Raw genomic sequence first — 19,846 nt, 5'->3', positions numbered from 1 at the left:
ATTGTATGGTTTAATAGTATACTTATTAAAAATAAAAATTGGTTGAGCCATCTGAGCTAGCGCAGAAGAGATACAATGAAATGACTGTGGAAGATCCCATGACTAGTCAACAAACATTGATGTTCTTTAGCCAAATAATATGTTGAACAGGTAAACGATTTAGGAGCCCTGGGAAAAATGTGATGCTTGCAAAGTCTCTGCATCTTTTAAATCTTCTGCACACAAATTAAAAGCCTGGTAGGTCACCCATTGCTTATGAGACACGTATGAGATTTTTTTCAGCTTGGGACATCGAATGCAAGTGAACATTTCTAAAAGAACATTGTGTGTGGGTACAAGTTTCCAGGAGGTCAACTTTACAGTCTTCATTACTTACCAGTGACGCTGGTAGGTATAAATATTACAGAGATTGTCCTTGTCACAGGTCAAAACAGTATTTTTCAACCAGGGTGCCTTGAGGTTTCTTCAGCGGTGCCCAAAAAGTTGTGTGGACGAAGATACACAAAGCCACAGGTTTTCATTGTGCACCATTACAACCTTCTGGCTGTCGGCATCCTAACAACCAATGACATAGCTTTCAACTGTCCCTGATTTTGAGGGACTGTCCCTCAGGGCCGATCCTAGGCAGGGTGTGCGGGGTGCTTCTCACCCAGGCGCCGCAGGGGTGGGGGCGCCGAAGCTCCAAAGTGCTCCCCTCCCATCTCCTTGTCTGTGTCCAGAGGCGGAGCGCATGTAGCGGGTGCTGTGGTTCCCCATCCTACTTGCTCTCTCCGCTGGCAACTTGCAAGAGCGCATTCCTCCCGCTGTACCCAGAATCCAGGTTGGGTACAGCAGCGGAGCCTAGTACCAGTACACGTTCCGGTACTAGGCTCCACTAATTAATTCTGTCCGGTGTGCGTGGAGCAGTCTCCTGTCTGCCCTGCCCCCTCTGCGTGTGTCGGCTCTTCTCCCATAGACGGTGTGATGAGAGGCTTCAGGGTTGGCCAGAGCTACTGCCAATCATCCCATGCACTCCCAGAAATGCTCTTCGAGTGCCACCCTCCTAGTGACCAAAGATGCCACATATGCTCAGCCCCCCTGTAATGTGCTTCTGCTCCCAGCGCGCCCCAGCTACAGGGATCTATTGGACAGGTACTGATCTATGGAGACACCTGATGTGGAGGGCTCTGATGAGGACACCTTCTGTAGGGGGGCTCTGATGGGGGACACCTGCTGTGGGGGGTTCTGAAGGGGGACATCTGCTGTGGGGGGGCTCTGATGGGGGACACCTGCTGTGGGGGGCTCTCATGAGGGACACCTGCTGTGGGGGGCTCTGATGGGGGACACCTGCTGTGGGGGGCTCTGATGGGGGACACTAATAAAGACTTCTTAGAGGAGCATCTCTGTGTTTGAGTCATATCCATATAAACATTTGTAAAGGGGAGGAGTTAGTAAGATGACTACGCCCATGTGGGGGCGCCAGCAATATTTCTGCACCCAGGCGTCCGTGATCCTAGGATCGGCCCAGCTTTCCCTCATTTGGAGAAATGTCCCTCTGTCCCTCTTTCCTCCTCATTTGTCCCTCATTTCGGTCTGATCTTTAGAGTTGTATATAAAATTCACTTTTTATCTATCAAAAAGTGTTTTGCAGCCCTAAACCTTTCATCTGATTTCTAAACTGCTGCATTTGTAAATTCCAAAAGCCAATATAAAGGAATATTAGTGGTAATACAAGCACTTGTGGGTTTAACCAATCTTGTTTTTTGTACAATTCTCCTTTAAGGGGGTGTGGCACGGGGTGTGTCCTATGCCTGCATACTACAGAATCCGGACATGTGAAAGGAGCCTAACCACCCCCAAATCAGCAGTCTAATCCCTACTTTGTTCACTGCAATCTACTGAGTTGTCACAGACTGGCCGATTCCTATCTGCAAATGTATTTATTAGCCTATAGTACATTTTCATATATATTAGCATTGTTTGTATTTTTCTGTACTATTTGCTATTGATTTCTTTATAGTCAGGGCCCTAGAAGCATAGCTGAAAGACGGAAATCCTACAGTCATAGGCTGCCCATCCTTCCACAATGCAGGAGAAAGGTTTGGCAGCAGCAGCAAAAGGAAGGGTGGGTGGGGGATTCAACAGCTTGGGGAAATGACAGTGTAAGAGTCCAGGGCTTACTACGCATGCACCAATGGTGTGTTGCAGTAAGAGGAAATCCGTGCCAACTTAACATGCGCCAAAGACGCCTTAGTGCGCCAACCCGCACCCGCGCAGGAGACCTGATGGAAAAAGGCAGGAAAATGCCCAGGAGGCACACAGGAAGTGACCTCAACCTGATGAAAGAAGGCAGGAAAATACCCAGGAGGCGCACAGGAAGTGACCTCAACCTGATCGAAAAAAGGCGGGAAAATGCCAAGGAGGCGCATAGGAAGTGACCTCAAACTTCCCTATATAAGCCCAGCCCAGACACTGCCAAATTGCTGGATTATCTTCAGTCCCCTCTTGTTCCTGTGCTAGTGTGTGATCTGTCTGAACTTGTTGTGACCTAGAAACCTATTTGACTACTCTTGATTGCTGCTTGCCATTGACCTCGGATTTGTACCTTGACCTACTACGTCTTTGCCCCTTTTGTATTTAGATTGGAACTGACCCTGGCTTGGATCTTGACCATTCTTCTTCTGATTAACCGTTCTGTACTTCGTTGCCAGAGCAGACATGACCTCAGATCGGATATCGGACTAAGGCTTGCACGGTGCTCCGCACCCCTGGCACCCGTGCCACTCGGTGTCCACCAAGTCTCCATCTCCAGAGGGTTCAAGGACCTGAGGTGCAAGTGAGGCCTCCCCACTACTTTGGTCTCACCTCAGGTACGTGGCCCCTGTGACAAACAGGCAACAGCAAAAATTAAACATGGAATAATACAGCTAAAGGCTTCCATACCCTTCCCCAATTAAGGTCTGTCCAAAAAATAAATATATAAAATTAATATAAGTCATGCCTTAAAAGAGAAGTAGAGGTGATGCCAAACAGATGAAATAAATGGTGAGCAGTGATGAGATGAATTGCTTTTCAAAGAAATTTGGATGGCAAACCAGAAATCAATGGGCCAAGTCTGTCAAATTAAAAATGAAAGGAGGCAGGGATGGACTGTCCATCGGGACTACCGGGAGATTTCCAGTGGGCCGATGGCTCAGTGGGCTGGTCGGAGGTCCGCGGCGATCTACCCGTCAATCGCCGACAGCTGGCACCTGACGGGTAGATCGAGATTTAGAAAGCATGCAGAGTAGCGCAGGAAGCGTGTGTAATATGTTCTCTCTCCTGTCACGGCACTCATGCTGCTCCCCAGCGGCCCCTCCTCTCTTCTCGTCCATCCCCATTTGCTTGTGACATCATCTGGGATGGACGAGAAGAGAGGAAGAGCCGCCGGGGAGCCAAGTGAGTGCCTTGACAGGATAGAGAACATATTACACACGCTTCCTGCGCTACTCTGCATGCTGGCTGGTAAATGATGTGCACCATAATGTGCCATGTGCCCTAATGTGCTATGTCCCCCGATATGCTGTGCCTCAATGTGGTGTGCTCTGATGTGCTGTGATGGGCCCTGATGTGATGTGCCCTGTACGTGTTGTGCCCTGATGTGCCGTGCCCTGTACCCTGATGTGTACCAGTCCAGCCCTGCAAGGAGGTGTCAAAAAATATCATGGGGAGTGGGGGGGGGGGGTGTTAGCCACCAGGGTAGAGGAAGTGTGTTACTTCCATGATTATTAACCACTTAAGGACCGCCTAACGCCGATATACGTCGGCAGAATGGCACGGCTGGGCACAATCACGTAAGGGTACGTCCCCTTTAAGTGCGTGCCCGCGACCTGGTCTGAAGCTCAGTGATCGCGGCCGCGGGACCAGCGGACCCGATCGCCGCCGGTGTCCCGCGTTCACAGTAATCAGTGCATTTTTATAGCACTTTGTGCTGTGAAAATGACAATGGCCCCAAAAATGTGTCAAAATTGTGCGATATGCCCGCCATAATGTCGCTGTCACGAAAAAAAACGCTGATCGCCGCCATTTGTAGTAAAAAAACTAATTATTAATAAAAATGCCATAAAACTATCCCCTATTTTGTAAACGCTATAAATTTTGCACAAACCAATCGTTAAACCAAAAATAGGTAGAAGAATACGTATCGGCCTAAACTGAGGAAAAAAAATATATATATATATTTTTGGGGGATATTTATTATAGCAAAAAGTAAAAAATATTGAATTTTTTTCAAAATTGTCGCTCTATTTTTGTTTATAGCGCAAAAAATAAAAACCGCAGAGGTGATCAAATACCACCAAAATAAAGCTCTATTTGTGGGAAAAAAGGAAGCCAATTTTGTTTGGGAGCCACGTCGTACGCCTGCGCAATTGTCAGTTAAAGCGACACAGTGCCGAATCGCAAAAAGGGGCAAGGTCCTTTAGCTGCATAATGGCCCGGGTCTTAAGTGGTTAAGAGAAAATTAATTAAAAAAAATAATATCAAAACTCACACAGTCACCTCAGCTAAATATTTTCAATATATAACATTTTAGTTTTAGTTTTAGATGTGTTTATGAGGTATTTTGTAGCACACGCTCCTGCTGTCAAATCAGTGCCTCAGACTTATTCCTGGGTTACCGATCACACCCTTCAGGGATAGCGGCGGGGTAAATGTTGCCCTGCTGCCTGGGTACATGGGCTTTACTTATTTCTCACTGTATGTTTGGTAGTTTGAGAACAGGGGTTAAATTCTTTCTTGAAATTGTTCTTGGATACAAAGTAACATTTAAACCATTCCAAGTTTTTGCACAGGTGTCTAAACATTTCAAAATATCCGTTGAGCCAACAATTAAATGCAATTATAAATATGGATTTTGCCAAAGAGGAAATGTTTGCACCTTGGCACAACATGGAACTTAAATTAGTATAAATATATCTCCTATAATCCCAAAGCCTCACTGAAATCTAGTTTCAGGTACAAGATCTGTCAGGCAACTCAACTATTGGTCTGCAAATCTGAACCGGGGCTTCCATAACCATGAATAAAATCTTCGTCCTTTTGATCTTGAGCTCTATGGTAACTATAGGTAAGAAATAATTATGGCATAAAACTGTATTTTTTTATTTTTTTATTTGTGTCGCTCCATTGTACTAAATGTTTGTTCTCTAATTGTAAATTGGAAGCTACAGAGTATGTATAGCCTAAAAATGAACTGGTCTTATTTACTTCAAATGTGTCTGTTAAATGTATAATTTTTATTTATTTATTTCAGGTACTTATATAGCGCCATAAATTTACACATTTACATTATACATTTATATCAGTCCCTGCCCCCAAGGAGCTTACAATCTAAGGACCCTAACACACACATTCATAGATGCTAGGGCCAATTTACACAGCATCTTTTTAACCTGCCAGCGGGGGGCGGACTGACAACTTATGGGACCCCCCGGGCAATAGGAGATCATGGGCCCCCCCCTGTGTCCTGGCCACACTGCCCACATTACATACATTGGTCTCTACCCCCTTTAGCTGCAGAAGCAACAGCTAAAGATGTACACATGCTGCGGCAGGAATTATACCCCCTGTTGCTTTTGGTGGGTGATTGTGACCCAATCAAGTGAATAGGGCCACTCTGCAAACACCCAGCCACCATGTGTAATGCACGCAGTAGCAGCATGCTAGTGTGGGATCCAAGGGGTTAAAGCGGGTTATGTGATGAGGCAATACAACGCCTCCTTATAGCCTGCTTTGACCACTTGGTCCCTGTACTGCACAAGGTTGCACAGCCTTTGCAGAGTAGCCCCATGCCAAGCATGACAGGGTGTATCATTTCTGCTGAGGCTGCAACATGTGTACACCCCTGGGATGGTAGCATACAGTGTCATCTTAAGAGCATTATAGGCCCCCGGGCAATACAGTGCACTGGGGCCCTGTCTACACAATCACGCACGAGAATTTACTGACAAAAATCATAAAATTTACTGGCAGAACCACATTTTTTACTGCCACTGCAAAAAAAGTACCTAAAATGACAGTTTTCAGTGCCCAACAATGCAAATGTCAGTATTTAAACTATAAACATATAGCTAGTGCTATTAGAAATGTGTTTAAGTTAAACAAAAGTAAAAAAAAAAAATGCCTTCATTGACATGAAGGTCAGGTTACTATAACCCAGCCAGCACAGAGTTTCCTCTCACATCAGAGTCTGCAGGATTCCCCCTTACAGTAAAAGGGAACTCTTATGTAAAGGGGAACACTGCAGATCATGATCTAAGGGGGGAACTCCGATGTGGAGGGGGGCTATGGTGACCAGAGACAACCTTATATCAGAGTCCACTGCTTTCTCTTTCCCACTTACATCAGGGTCCGCAGACTGAGTTCCCCCTTGCATTGTAAGGGGGAATCCTGCAGACTCTGATGTGGGGGGTACTCTGGTGACCAGAGACCACCTTCCTTAGATTAAATACACTAAGGTAAGGGGGGTCACTAATATAGGAGGGGGAACCTTTATATCAGTGCCCCCTTACATTTTTGCATTCACTTCCCCCTTACATCAGCAACCCCCCGCACTCGTGGAGGACCGGATCTTCTCTGTGATTTCCGCGAACTGGGCATGGGCAGTTCTAACCCGTCACTCTCCATAATTTTTTACTGGGGTTGCTGGGCAGCCGGTGGGGCCCCCCAGGCAAGCGGGGCTCCCGGGCAACTGCCCAGCGTGCCCAATGGAAAAGATGGCCCTGGTAGCAGAGAGGGAACCCTGGGATGGAGGCAGAGAGGGATCACTGGGATGGGAGCAGAGAGGCTTCCCTGGAATGGAAGCAGAGAGGGATCCCTGGGCTGGGGGCAGAGAGGGTCCCCTGGGATGGGAGCAAAGAGGGACCCCTGGGATGGGAGCAGAGAGGCTTCCCTGGGATGGGAGCAGAGAGGGATCCCTGGGCTGGGGGCAGAGAGGGATTCCTAGGATTGGGAGCAGAGAGGGATCACTGGGATAGGAGCAGAGAGGGATCCCTTTGCTGGGGGCAGAGAGGGACCCCTGGGATGGGAGCAAATAGGGATCCCTAGGATTGGGAGCAGAGAGGGATCACGGGGATGGGAGAAGAGAGGAATCCCTTTGCTGGGGGCAGAGAGGGACCCTTGGGATGGGGGCAGAGAGGGATCCCTGGGATGGGAGCAGAGAGGCTTCCTGGGATGGGAGCAGAGAGGGATCCCTGGGATGGGAGCAGAGAGGGACCCCTGGGATGGGGGCAGCGAGGGTCCCCTTGGGTTGGGAGCAGAGAGGGATTCCTAGGATTGGGAGCAGAGAGGGATCCCTGGGATGGGAGCAGAGAGGGACCCCTGGGATGGGGGTAGAGAGGGATCCCTGGGATGGGAGCAGAAAGGGGAACGCTGGGATGGGAGCAGAGAGGGAACCCTGGGATGGTAGCAGAGAGGGATCCCTTTGCTGGGGCAGAGAGGGATCCCTGGGATGGGAGCAGAGAGGGATCCCTGGGATGGGAGCAGAGAGGCTTCCCTGGGATGGGAGCAGAGAGGGATCCCTGGGATGGGAGCAGAGAGGGGATCCCTGGGATGGGAGCAGAGAGGGATCCCTGGGATGGGAGCAGAGAGGCAACCCTGGGATGGGAGCAGAGAGGAACCCCTGGGATGGGAGCAGAGAGGGATCACTGGGCTGGGGGCAGAGAGGGTCCCCTGGGATGGGGGCAGAGAGAGATCCCTGGGATGGGGGCAAAGGGGGATCCCTAGGATTGGGAGCAGAGAGGGATCACTAGTATGGGAGCAGAGAGGGATCCCTGGGCTGGGGGCTGAGAGGAACCCCTGGGATGGGGGCAGAGAGGGATCCCTGGGATGGGGCAGAGAGGGAACCCTGGGATGGGAGCAAAGAGGGACCCCTGGGATGGGAGCAGAGAGGGATCCCTGGGCTGGGGGCAGAGAGGGTCCCCTGGGATGGGAGCAAAGAGGGATGCCTAGTATTGGGAGCAGAGGGGGATCACTGGGATGGGAGCAGAGAGGGATCCCTTTGCTGGGGGCAGAGATGGACCCCTGGGTTGGGGGCAGAGAGGGATCCCTGGGGCTCTTTTCACTGAAGCTGTGGTTATAAACTGGCATATTCTCATTTGGGCAGGCTTGGCAAAGGAAACATGTTGCCACCCGCTCTTTCCTGAAACTCTGTGCTATACCAGGTTCATGCAGTGCCGTGAACACCGCCAGCTGTCATCCTCCATAGCGGGGTTAAGCATGGCTTACTAATTTCAGTGACCCTCTTAATTTTACCAGATCAGAGCTGCACCCATGACACAGTTTTTGATAAGCAGCCAGAGGGACAAAAGGAGGGAGGTAGTAGTTAGGGGAGGAGAAGTAACAGTTAGGGGAACTGATAACTTTCCCCTGAATGGGAAAATCACTGGATTTTTCACTTTACTTCCATCATGTTGCCTATTTGTATTTTAGGGCATCTCACAACGTGCAAAAGGTGTTGGACTCTTGACTCAACTGAATGCTGCTCAGAAAAGGAGATTCAATGTGATGGATCCAAGTGCATGATGCTGTCAGAATACTGCAATGTCAGTAAGTATGGGTTGTGTTCTTGTGTTGCATCTATTACCAGTGGCACATCTCTTTACTGGGAAGAAGGTAAGCTTGTTAGCAAGGTGGAACTGCATGCTGATATCCACTATGGGCCAGATTCATAGAGAACTGCGGTGGCGTAACATATCGTCTTTAAGTTACACCGCCGCAAGTTTTCCTCGTAAGTGCTTGATTCACAAAGCACTTGAGTGTAAACTTGCAGCGGAGTAACGTAAAGACGTCCGGCGCAAGCCCGCCTAATTCAAATTGGGCGTGTACCATTTAAATTAGGCACGCTCCTGCGCCGAACGTTCTGCGCATGTTCCGTTAGTAAATTTCCCGACGTGCTTTGCGCGAAATTACGGCGCCCCGACGTAGTGTTTGAACGGCCACGTGCGTAACTTATTCCCGGATGTCATAGGGAAAAAAAAAAAATTGAAATTCGACGCGGGAACGACGGCCATACGTTAACATGGCTGGTCTAAAGTTAAGCCATGAAAAAGCAGGCTTAACTTTGCGACGGGAAAAAAAACGACTTGCGAAGACGTAACGCACGCGAGTACCTTCGTGGATCGCCGTAAAAGCGAATTTGCATACCCGACGCTGGAAAACGACACAAACTCCACCCAGCGGCGGCCATAGTATTGCAGCCTAAGCCCGCGTAATTCAAAATAGGCTGGTAGTGGGCGTGTTGTATGTAAATGACTCGTGACCCCACGTAATTGACGCTCCTAACGAACGGCGCATGCGCCGTCCGTGAACGTATCCCAGTGCGCATGCTCAAAATCACGTCGCAAATAGTCAATGCTTTCGACGTGAACGTAACTTACGCACAGCCCTATTCGCGTACGACTTACGCAGACGACGTAAACCACGTAAAATTCTACGCTGTTCCGACATCCATACTTAACATTGGCTACGCCTCATATAGCAGGGGTAACTTTACGCTGACAAAAGCCTTACGTAAACGACGTATATCAATGCGCCGGGCGCACGTACGTTTCTGAATCAGCGTATCTAGCTCATTTGCATATTCTATGTGTAAATCTACGGAAGCGCCCCTAGCGGCCAGCGTAAATATGCAACTAAGATACGACGGCGTAAGAGACTTACGCCGGTCGTATCTAAGGCCCCGTACACACGACCAAACATGTCTGCTGAAACTGGTCCGCAGGCCAGTTTCAGCAGACATGTTCGGTCGTGTGTAGGCCCGAGCGGACAGGATTCCAGCAAACATTTGCCCGCCGGGCCTTTTCCCAGCGGACAAATATTCCTGGACTTGTTTTAAAACAGTCCGCTGGAATCCTGCCCGCTCGGACATGTTCGGTCGTCTGTACAGACCTACCGTACATGTCCGAGCGCCCGCCATCCCTCGCATGCGTCGAATGACTTCGAGGCATGTGTGGAAGCATTTAACTGGCAGGCCCGCCCACGTCGCCGCGTCATCGTCGCGGCGACACCGCGGACACGCCCTGCGTATTGTTTACGCGCGGATTTCTGTATGATGGTTAGTACAGCCATCGTACAGAAATCCCCGGCCAGACATGTACGGTGAAAACGGTCCGGCGGACCGCTTTCATCGTACATGTTTGGTCGTCTGTACACGGCCTTAGACAAATTCTGGCGTATCTGATTCTTTGAATCAGGCGCCAAGATATGACGCCTCACACTCAGAGTTACGACGGCGTATCTGGAGATACGCCGTCGGAACTCCTTTCTGAATCTGGCCCAATGTCCGGACAGGGGGAATTCCTTCAGGAGAATTCCATCCTTTATTTCAGCCTTTAAGGCTGACAAAAATACCAACAGTGTACGGCCAACTTTGGACTGATCTAACCCATGACCAGGGCCATCTTAATAGCATCATGGGCCCCTGGGCAAAGTAATGCTCTGGGGCCCCAACAATGGAGTGCAGGTAAACAGAAATCAAGTAGGTAGGAGGTAGGGGATATCTAGAGTGTGGAGGGGTCAGAGTGCTGGGGGCATATCTGGGATGTAAAGGGGCAGCCTGGGCTCAAGGACCAGCTGCTTTGGGGAAAGGGCAGGGCCCCCCATGCAGCTGGGGCCCCTGGGCAGTGCCCAGGTGTGCCCTCTCATTAAGACAACCCTGCTCATGACTATATCCCAAAGGCCGGATTAGCACTTGCAGCAGCTTACTTACCTTATCCAGTCTCACTTTTTTTTGTCATTCTTAATGCAAAAATAACACTTTTAATTAAAAGTGAGGATCCCAAAAAGCATTGTACAAACAGATGTCTTGAACTGATGCTTGTTTTGTAAGACAAATGTCTACTTTCATTTTTTTTTTCTTTCAGGCAATGAGATTTATAATTCCGTGAGAAAAATGTGTGCAGTGGAGGCATTGTGTAATACTTGCTTCTCAGCGTCAACAAACCATGACTTCTATCTCCGAGTCAGTGCTGAATGTGGGGAAGGAGACAACAGCAATGCTGATTTGAAGTTTAAGGGTGAGATTATTTATCTATATATGTGAAAATAATTTAAGTTTAGTTTGGTTTAGTGCCCAAAGGAAGTCCAGTAAGCGCCAGGACCGCCTCCTACAGTTGATTCAGCTGAGGAATCCGGGGACCACCATACCTCCCAACATTTTGAGATTGGAATGAGGGACACTAGCAAACGTATGTAGGCATAGGACACGCCCCCTGCTACACCCCCTTAAAGGAGAATTAACCAAAAAACAAAAAGTAAATTAAATCCACAAGGACTTTTTTTATTTACCACTACTATTACTTTATATTGGATTTACAAATGCATCAGGGCAGGGAGGGTTCTGTGTACGCCACCAGAAAAGGTGCTCTGTCACTTGTGAACACAGAAGCCGGTAGAGGAAGTGGTTATTGCAGAAGACTTTCTCTACTGGCTTCAGTGTTTGAAAGTGACAGCAGTGAGGCCCCGTACACACGACAGAGTTTCTCGGCAGAATTCACCGAGAAACTCGGTCAAAACCCGGATTCTGCCGAGAAACTCTGTCGTCTGTACAGTTTTGGCTCGATGGAGCCGCCGAGGAGCTCGACGAGAAAATAGAGAACATGTTCTCTATTTTCTCGTTGTTCTATGGGAGAAGGCGTCCCGCCGAGCTCCTCGGCGGCTTCATCCCAGAACTCGACGAGGAACTTGACGTGCCAAGCACGTCGAGTTCCTCGGCCGTGTGTACGGGGCCTGAAAGGTGAGCACAAGGCCAGCCATGGACGAGGACGTACACCTGTCGGATCTAACCCAGATGCCGTCGTATCTTGGTTTGAGGATTCAAACTAAAGATACGACGCGGCAGTGGCGGCCCGTCCATAGGGGGCGCCTGGGCGCCGCCCCCCTCCCCCAAGTCAGTAAAAAAAAAAAAAATTTAAACATGTCCCCCCCCCCTCGCTTCTTAACATTTTTTTTTTTTTTTAATGTTCAGCAATCAGCTACAAACGGCCCCATAATCAACCCCCCCCCCTTAACATTTTTTTTTTATTATTTCATGTTCACCTATAACTTCCTGGGGAAGACACATGGCCAGGTGATATCAGTGTGGGGGAAATGCTGAGTGTTAGGAGCTGATCAGTCATAGAATCTGATTGTAGGAGAGTATTAGTATGAGAGATGTCAGTACAGGGACATGAATTGCAGTGTATTACATCCATATGTGAGATATCCCCCCAATGCAGTTATGTCCGCAGTCTCTGGTAATCTCGTGCAGTGAGTATGTCCGCAGTCTCTGGTACTCTCGTGCAGTCAGTATGTCCGCAGTCTCTGGTAATCTCGTGCAGTGAGTATGTCCGCAGTCTCTGGTAATCTCGTGCAGTCAGTATGTCCGCAGTCTCTGGTACTCTCGTGCAGTCAGTATGTCCGCAGGCTCTGGTAATCTCGTGCAGTCAGTATGTCCGCAGTCTCTGGTACTCTCGTGCAGTCAGTATGTCCGCAGTCTCTGGTAATCTCGTGCAGTCAGTATGTCCGCAGTCTCTGGTAATCTCGTGCAGTCAGTATGTCCGCAGTCTCTGGTAATCTCGTGCAGTCATTATATCCGCAGTCTCTGGTAATCTCCTGCAGTCATTATATCCGCAGTCTCTGGTAATCTCGTGCAGTCATTATATCCGCAGTCTCTGGTAATCTCGTGCAGTCAGTATATCCGCAGTCTCTGGTAATCTCCTGCAGTCATTTTGTCCGCAGTCTCTGGTAATCTTGTGCAGTCAGTATTTCCGCAGTCTCTGGTAATCTTGTGCAGTCAGTATGTCCGCAGTCTCTGGTAATCTTGTGCAGTCAGTATGTCCGCAGTCTCTGGTAATCTTGTGCAGTCAGTATGTCCGCAGTCTCTGGTAATCTTGTGCAGTCAGTATGTCCGCAGTCTCTGGTAATCTCATGCCCCTTCATTACTAACAGTGTAATTTATTAGTTTGTTTGTGCCGATCTGTAAGGCTGCGCTGTATACCATGATTTGTGATGCTGGGGCTGTATACTCTGTCCTGTTAAGCTGAGATGTATACTCCTGACACCATGGGTGGAAGCAAGTGGAATACAGGGGACGGAGTGGGTGGATTCTATAAGAGGTGTGGCTTATGAGAAGTGGGAGGGACCAAATGTGGAGGGGCGGAGTCTTGCGCCCCCCCATCCTAAAACTTCACCAGCCGCCACTGCGACGCGGGTAATTTGAAAGTACGCCGGCGTATCAGTAGATACGCCGGCGTACTCTCTCTGAGGATCTGACCCATAGGCTGCATTCACACCTGAGCGTAGGGCGTTCGGTCGTTTTTTCGGGCGTTTTTTTCGCGCGTATTCATGCTTATTTGCGCGTTTGCATACAGCGTCGTGCGACGTTTTTGTGCTTTGGCGTTTCTTATTTTAGCCAATAGGAAAAATTATCATCTTTTCATCACTTGTTGCTATGTTGGTAGATTTTTTTTAATCTTCTGCATGGGCAACAAGTTCTATTGATTAAAGCGACGAAACGCCCATAGCAAACGCCCGTTGTCGCGCGATACGCTCAATACGCGCGTTTCCCATTACTTTCTATGGGGGAAAAAAAACGCTCAAACGCCGCTGTCGCGCGATTCGCGCGACAAAAAAAGGTCCGGGACTTGTTTGAGCTTCGCGCGACAGGCGTTTGGGCGTTCAGGTGTGAACAGTCACCATAGGGAATAATGTTAATTCTCCCCTCTGGCGTTTGTGAGCAGTGCGCTTCAGGCGTAAAAACGCCTAGGTGTGAATGGGGCCATAGTGTATGTGTTGTGGCCGTCACAAGTGCTGTAGCTTGTCCTATGTGCTTGCTATTAAACTGTTGCTGCCACTATGCCGCAGCAAGTAAAATGCGCCATTATTAGTCCCTCCCCTTGCTCCATCTATGCTCCACCCTCACGCTGCCCCAGTCTTGGGTTTACTGACTTTGGAACGTTCCCATGTATGTAGATAGATAGATAGATAGATAGATAGATAGATAGATAGATAGATAGATAGATAGATAGATAGATAGCAAATGTATTATTATTATTTTTTTTTTTTTTTTCAGAATTATGTAATGATCAATTGCCACTAAACGGCTATATGTGTCCAAGCTGCTATGTGAATACATCTACTGATGGCTGCGAAAGCGAAGGAATGGTATTGTGCCGTGGGAACGAATTTGAGTGTTTGAAGTTTAGGTCAAGTGTTCAGCTGTCCGGTATGTATCTATCTCAATTATAATTTTATTGTGATTACCAAATATATATGGAGTGATGTACATTTTGAAGACATTTTGATTCACTTTGAGGTTCATTGATCATAAGAATGGTATAAGGCTCCAAAGATCCCCTTACTTTAAGGTGCAACACTTTGCCTATTTAAAGAAAATAAATATTAAGTGAACCCTTTATATAGTTTAGAGTATATATACAATATTTTACACACAGACTACAGCATAACAGTCAACCGTTGTTTTTTTTTTTTTATTGATTTTTATTAAATCAATCAATAATAATACATTTTTGCTACTATTGAAAATCAAACACATGAGCCTTCCCTTTTCATCCTCTTTTATCTAAATTCGAGAATTATACATACTGGGCTAGATTCAGATAGAATGGTCTATCTGTCCGCCCGGCGTAACGTATCTCAGATACGTTACGCCGCCGTAATTTAGGGCGCAAGTTCTGTATTCAGAAACAACTTGCGCCCTTAGTTACGGCGGCGTAACGTATCTGTGTCGGCGTAAGCCCGCCTAATTCAAATGTGGATGATGTGGGCGTGTTTTATGTATATTAACTGCGCCGTTCGTGAAAAAATCCACAGTCGCAAATCCTCATTGCTTTCGACGTGAACGTAAATTACGTCCAGCCCTATCCTTGAACGACTTACGCAAACGACGTAAAATTTTCAAAACTTGACGCGGGAATGACGGCCATACTTAACATACGCCTCATATAGCAGGGGTAACTATACGCCGAAAAAAGCCTAACGTAAACGACGTAAAAAATGCGCCGGCCGGACGTACGTTTCTGAATCGGCGTATCTAGCTCATTTGCATATTCCTCGCGTAAATCTTTGGAAGCGCCACCTAGTGGCCAGCGTAAATATGCAGCCTAAGATACGACGGTGTAAAACACTTACGCCGGTCGAATCTTAGGGAAATCTATGCGTAACTGATTCTATGAATCAGGCGCATATCTACGACCGGCCGGACTCAGAGATACGACGGCGTATCTGGAGATACGCCGTCGTATCTTCTCTCTGAATCTACCCCTATGTATGTAATAGAGAAAAGGGAATGATCCCTCCTGTCTCTTCTGTCCCAAGTCACTTGAACCGTCCAATCAGTGTTGCCAACCTACCAGATTGAAATTTACTGGCACGACACCCGAAATTTACTGGCGCAGCCACGTTTTTACTGGCATTTCACAAAAGTTACTAAATTACATTTTTAGGTTCAAATTTCAGTATTTAGGCTACAAACAAGTACGCTAGGCAAATAGCAATGTCATTTAAGGTAGATTTTCATGTAAAAAAAAAAATATTTTTTACTTTTGATATAATAAGGGCAAATTATTTAGTCACATCACCCCCTGCCTCCATCCCCCTCTGCCACCAACACCCCCTGCCTTCACCCCCCTCTGCGGTGCCACAATCTCTCCCTGCCTCCATTCTCCCTCCAATCTCCCTCTGCCTCCAATCACCCCCAGGCCACCTGCCTCCATCAACAACCCCTGTCTCCATCCCCCACCCTCTGCGGTGCCACCAACACCCCCTGCCTCCAATCACCCCTGCCACTGACACCCCCTGCCTCCAATCACCCCCTGCCACTAAAACCCCCTGCCTCCAATCACCCCCTGCCACCAACACCCCCTGCCTCCAATCACCCCTGCCACTAACACCCCCTGCCTCCAATCACCCCTGCCACTATTACCCCCTGCCTCCAATCACCCCCTGCCACTAACACCCCCTGCCTCCAATCACCCCCTGCCACTAACACCCCCTGCCTCCAATCACCCCCTGCCACCAACAGCCCCTGCCTCCAATCACCCCTGCCACTGACACCCCCTGCCACTATCACCCCCTGCCTCCAATCACCCCCTGCCACTAACACCCCCTGCCTCCAATCACCCCCTGCCACTAACACCCCCTGCCTCCAATCACCCCCTGCCACTTACACCCCCTGCCTCCAATCTCCCCCTGCCACCAACACTCCCTGCCTCCAATCACCCCCTGCCACTAACAACCCCTGCCTCCAATCTCCCCCTGCCTCCAATCTCCCCCTGCCTCCATCCCCCTCTGTGGTACCACTGCAGTCACCATCACCCCCTGCCTCCAATCACCCCCTGCCTCCAATCTCCATGTGCAGGTCCTAGCCGAACCAATCTCAGCTATTTTTCCTGGCACATTCCCGCAACCACGGACATTTAGAAACGGGGGAAAAAATTGCCAGTTTTTACGGACTGTCTGTAAAAATACAGACGGTTGGCAACACTGCGTCCAATCATGTAAGGAATTCCCCATGTTTTAACCTCTTGCTTACTGTGTACTTAAACCCCCCTCCTGCCCAGACCAATTTTCAGCTTTCAACGCTCATGCACTTTAAAATAACAATTGTGCGGTCATGCAATGCTGTGCCCAAATTACATTTTTTATCATTTTTTTCCCCCCACAAATAGAGCTTTCTTTTTCTGTAAAAAAAAAAAATTAAAAGACAGATTAAAAAAATAAATAAATAAATAAATAAATATATATATATATATATATATATATATATAATTTTGCAAACAGGTAATTTTTCTCCCTCATTGATGTAAGCTGATGAGGCTGCACTGATGGGCACTGATGGGCTGCATTTGATGGGCACCGATAAAGTGGGACTGGTGGGCACTGATAAGCGGCACTGGTGGGCACTGAGACGTGACACTAATGCCCTGTACACACGATCGGTTCATCCGATGAAAACGGTCTGGTGGATTTTTTCATCAGATATCCGATGAAGCTGACTTTCATCAGTCTTGTCTACACACCATCAGTTAAAAAAACGATCGTGTCAGAACGCGGTGACGTAAAACACAACGATGTGCTGAGAAAAATAAAGTTCAATGCTTCCTAGCATTGGGGCGACTTTATTCTGAGCGTGCGTTGATTTTTAACCAATGGATTTCCCCCACAGACGATTGTTTTTTTAACCATCAGATAATTTTAAAACAAGTTCCTAGTTTTTTCACCGATGGATAAAAAACCAATGGGGCCCACACACGATCGGTTCGTCTGATGAAAACGGTCCATCAGACCGTTTTCATCAGACGAACCGATCGTGTGGACGCGGCATAAGAAGTGACACTGATGGGTGGCACTGAAGGGCATTGATAGGTGGCACTGGTGGGCACTGAAAAGTGGCACTAATAGGTGGCATTGATAGGTGGCACTGATAGCTGGCAGTGATGGGCACTGATGGGTGGCAGTGAAGGGCACTGATGGGTGGCAATAATGGGCACTGATTGTCACTGGTAGGTTAAACTGATAGGCAACATTGCTAGGTGGCACTGATGAGGCACTGATTGGCAACACTGGTGGGCATTGATAGGTGGCAATTGTGGCACTGATAGGTGGCACTCGTGGGCATTGATAGGTGGCACTGGTGGGCACTGGCAGGTGGCAATGGCAGGTGGCACTGGCAGGCGGTATTTGTGGGCACATATGAGGCAGAATTGCCTCTTCCTCTTCGGGACCGATGTCCCTCGTACACAAGCCGATGATCTGCTTTTTTTTCTCCTCACTGTCAGTGTGAGGAGAAAAAAATAGATTACCGATCCTTTGTTTACATCATGTGATCAGCTGTCATTGGCTGACAGCTGATCACGTGATAAGGGGCCGGGACTGAAGAGTCCATCAGTCAGATCACCTAACTATAATTTCAGGATCTGCCCCTGTCCACCCTAATGTAGTTCCAGCTTGGAACAACCAAATATTGCAGCTCTTTAGATGTGGTGGTTGCATTATTTAGCCTTTTTTAGGCTTTTTTTCCCCCTTTTATCAAGTTTAGCAACATTATTCACTGTACCCTATTTAGAAGTATTATTTGGTAAAAAATAAAATCTTATCTTGATTTGCAGATGGTTCTATAACACCAATGTCAGTTCAAGGCTGCATTACACAAGGTGGTTGTCAAATTGGGTTTGGAGGCATACCCGGAGCAAAGCAATATGATCCAAAGGAGATGACATGTACCCCTGCAACACGAGTTAACCCTGATGGAAAAAACTAACCCACCAAATCAGCTGCAAGCCAAGTCTGCGTCTTTGTTAGGACATTGACGCACGTGTAAAACGTCATAAGCTTTGGTTGCTTTAGAAACAATGACAGCTGAAAACAGCACTGAGAATTTGAGATGTATCAAACTGTAGATGCGCTAAATGCATGTTAATAAAATCTTTAACTACTTATCAGTGTTACTTTGTTTTTTGAAAGATAATTTGCATTTGTCATTAATACTTGCACACAGTAATTAGTATATGTGATACACTGCATAATGTCATTGCCTCAATGATGTGTCATGAAGACTTCATTTGTGTCTTTCTCAACCTTTTTACCCTGGAGGAACCCTTGAAATTAGTTTATGTCTCAAGGAATATTGGGCCAGATTCACAAAAGAGATACGACGGCGTATCTCCTTTTTATTTATTTTTTATAAAAAAAAAAAATTATATATTTTTTTTATTTTATTTTTTGTTTTTATTAAAGGGCCCAGAGGTCCCCAGGGCCCTGGATGGCAACCCCCCCCCCTTTTTTAATATATTTTTTATACTTTTTATTTATATATATATATATATATATATATATATATATATATATATAATTTTTTTTTATCAAAGGCCCCCTTTTTTATATATATATATTTTTGGGTGTTTTTATTATAGGGCTCAGAGGTCCTCAGGGCCTCGGATGGCAACCGCACTTTTTTTCTTTTATTTTTTATCATTTCTTTTTATTTCTTTTTTTTTCTTTTATCTTTTTATTAAAGGACCCAGAGGTCCACATTTTTTTTAATAACTTCTTTATATATATTTTTCTTATAAGGGGCCCAGAGGTCCCCAGGGCAACCCCCCCCTTTTTTTTTGTTCGTCAGCACCCAAAGCCCCCCGACCTCAATTCGCGGCGGCAGCACCCCCGCTTCTCAATTTGAGGCGGCAGCACTCCCCCCGGTTCTCTGCTCCAGGGAGCCATGCCTGAAGCTGTGTAAGGGACCCCATAATTCCTGATGGCGGCCCTTAGGCCAGTTATAGGTGGGGGCAGTGGCCATTTTGTTTGTTACTGGTGTAATATTGGTGAGGGAACACACTGGACATCTTTGCTGTCATTGTGCTATATGCTGGGTGTTCAGTTCACTTCTCTGTGCCTTTAGGGAGGATTGGGCTACCTCCAGGCCCACCTGCCCCCTATCTATCCATTATGCCCCGTACACACGATCAGAAATTCCGACAGCAAAATTCAGATCTGAGCTTTTGAATGGAATTTCCGACCGTATGTATGCTCCATCGGACTTTTGCTGTCGGAAATTCCGCCAACAAAAGATTGAGAGCTGGTTCTCAAATTTTCCGACAGAGAAAAATCCTGTCTGTAGCAATTCCAACGCGCAAAATTCCGACACATGCTCGGAAACAATTCGACCCATGCTCGGAAGCATTGAACTTCATTTTTTTAGCTCGCCGTAGTGTTGTAAATATAAAAAATACACTCCGAAGAGTGTGATTCCTCAAGTGGGACTTTAATTTAAGTGACTATTTGACCTGGTAAAAAGTTTTATACCAAAAGTATCTTTTAGATGTTTTTATTG

At 47.4% G+C, this 19,846-nt stretch overlaps 1 protein-coding gene across 1 annotated transcript; it reads left to right on the top strand.

Annotated features, from left to right (window-relative positions):
* Positions 1 to 4,955: 4,955 nt before the first annotated feature.
* On the top strand, positions 4,956 to 18,453 carry LOC120916422. Its single transcript, XM_040327386.1, has 5 exons — positions 4,956 to 5,086; positions 8,449 to 8,565; positions 10,881 to 11,033; positions 14,069 to 14,221; positions 18,126 to 18,453. The coding sequence occupies exons 1-5, from the start codon at positions 5,038 to 5,040 to the stop codon at positions 18,275 to 18,277; spliced, it is 624 nt and encodes a 207-aa protein (XP_040183320.1). The 5' UTR covers positions 4,956 to 5,037; the 3' UTR covers positions 18,278 to 18,453.
* Positions 18,454 to 19,846: the final 1,393 nt, after the last annotated feature.

This window comes from Rana temporaria, chromosome 10 (assembly GCF_905171775.1).
Source record: "Rana temporaria chromosome 10, aRanTem1.1, whole genome shotgun sequence".
NCBI classification, from domain to species: domain Eukaryota; kingdom Metazoa; phylum Chordata; class Amphibia; order Anura; family Ranidae; genus Rana; species Rana temporaria.
This window is presented reverse-complemented; position numbering and strand designations above follow the sequence as displayed.

Excerpts from the sequence above, each read along its gene's own strand:
- LOC120916422 (XM_040327386.1), top strand. The coding sequence starts at position 5,038 with ATGAATAAAATCTTCGTCCTTTTGATCTTGAGCTCTATGGTAACTATA. Across the intron at positions 11,034-14,068 it reads TGCTGATTTGAAGTTTAAGG|AATTATGTAATGATCAATTG; the intron begins GTGAGATTATTT and ends TTTTTTTTTCAG. Across the intron at positions 14,222-18,125 it reads GTCAAGTGTTCAGCTGTCCG|ATGGTTCTATAACACCAATG; the intron begins GTATGTATCTAT and ends CTTGATTTGCAG.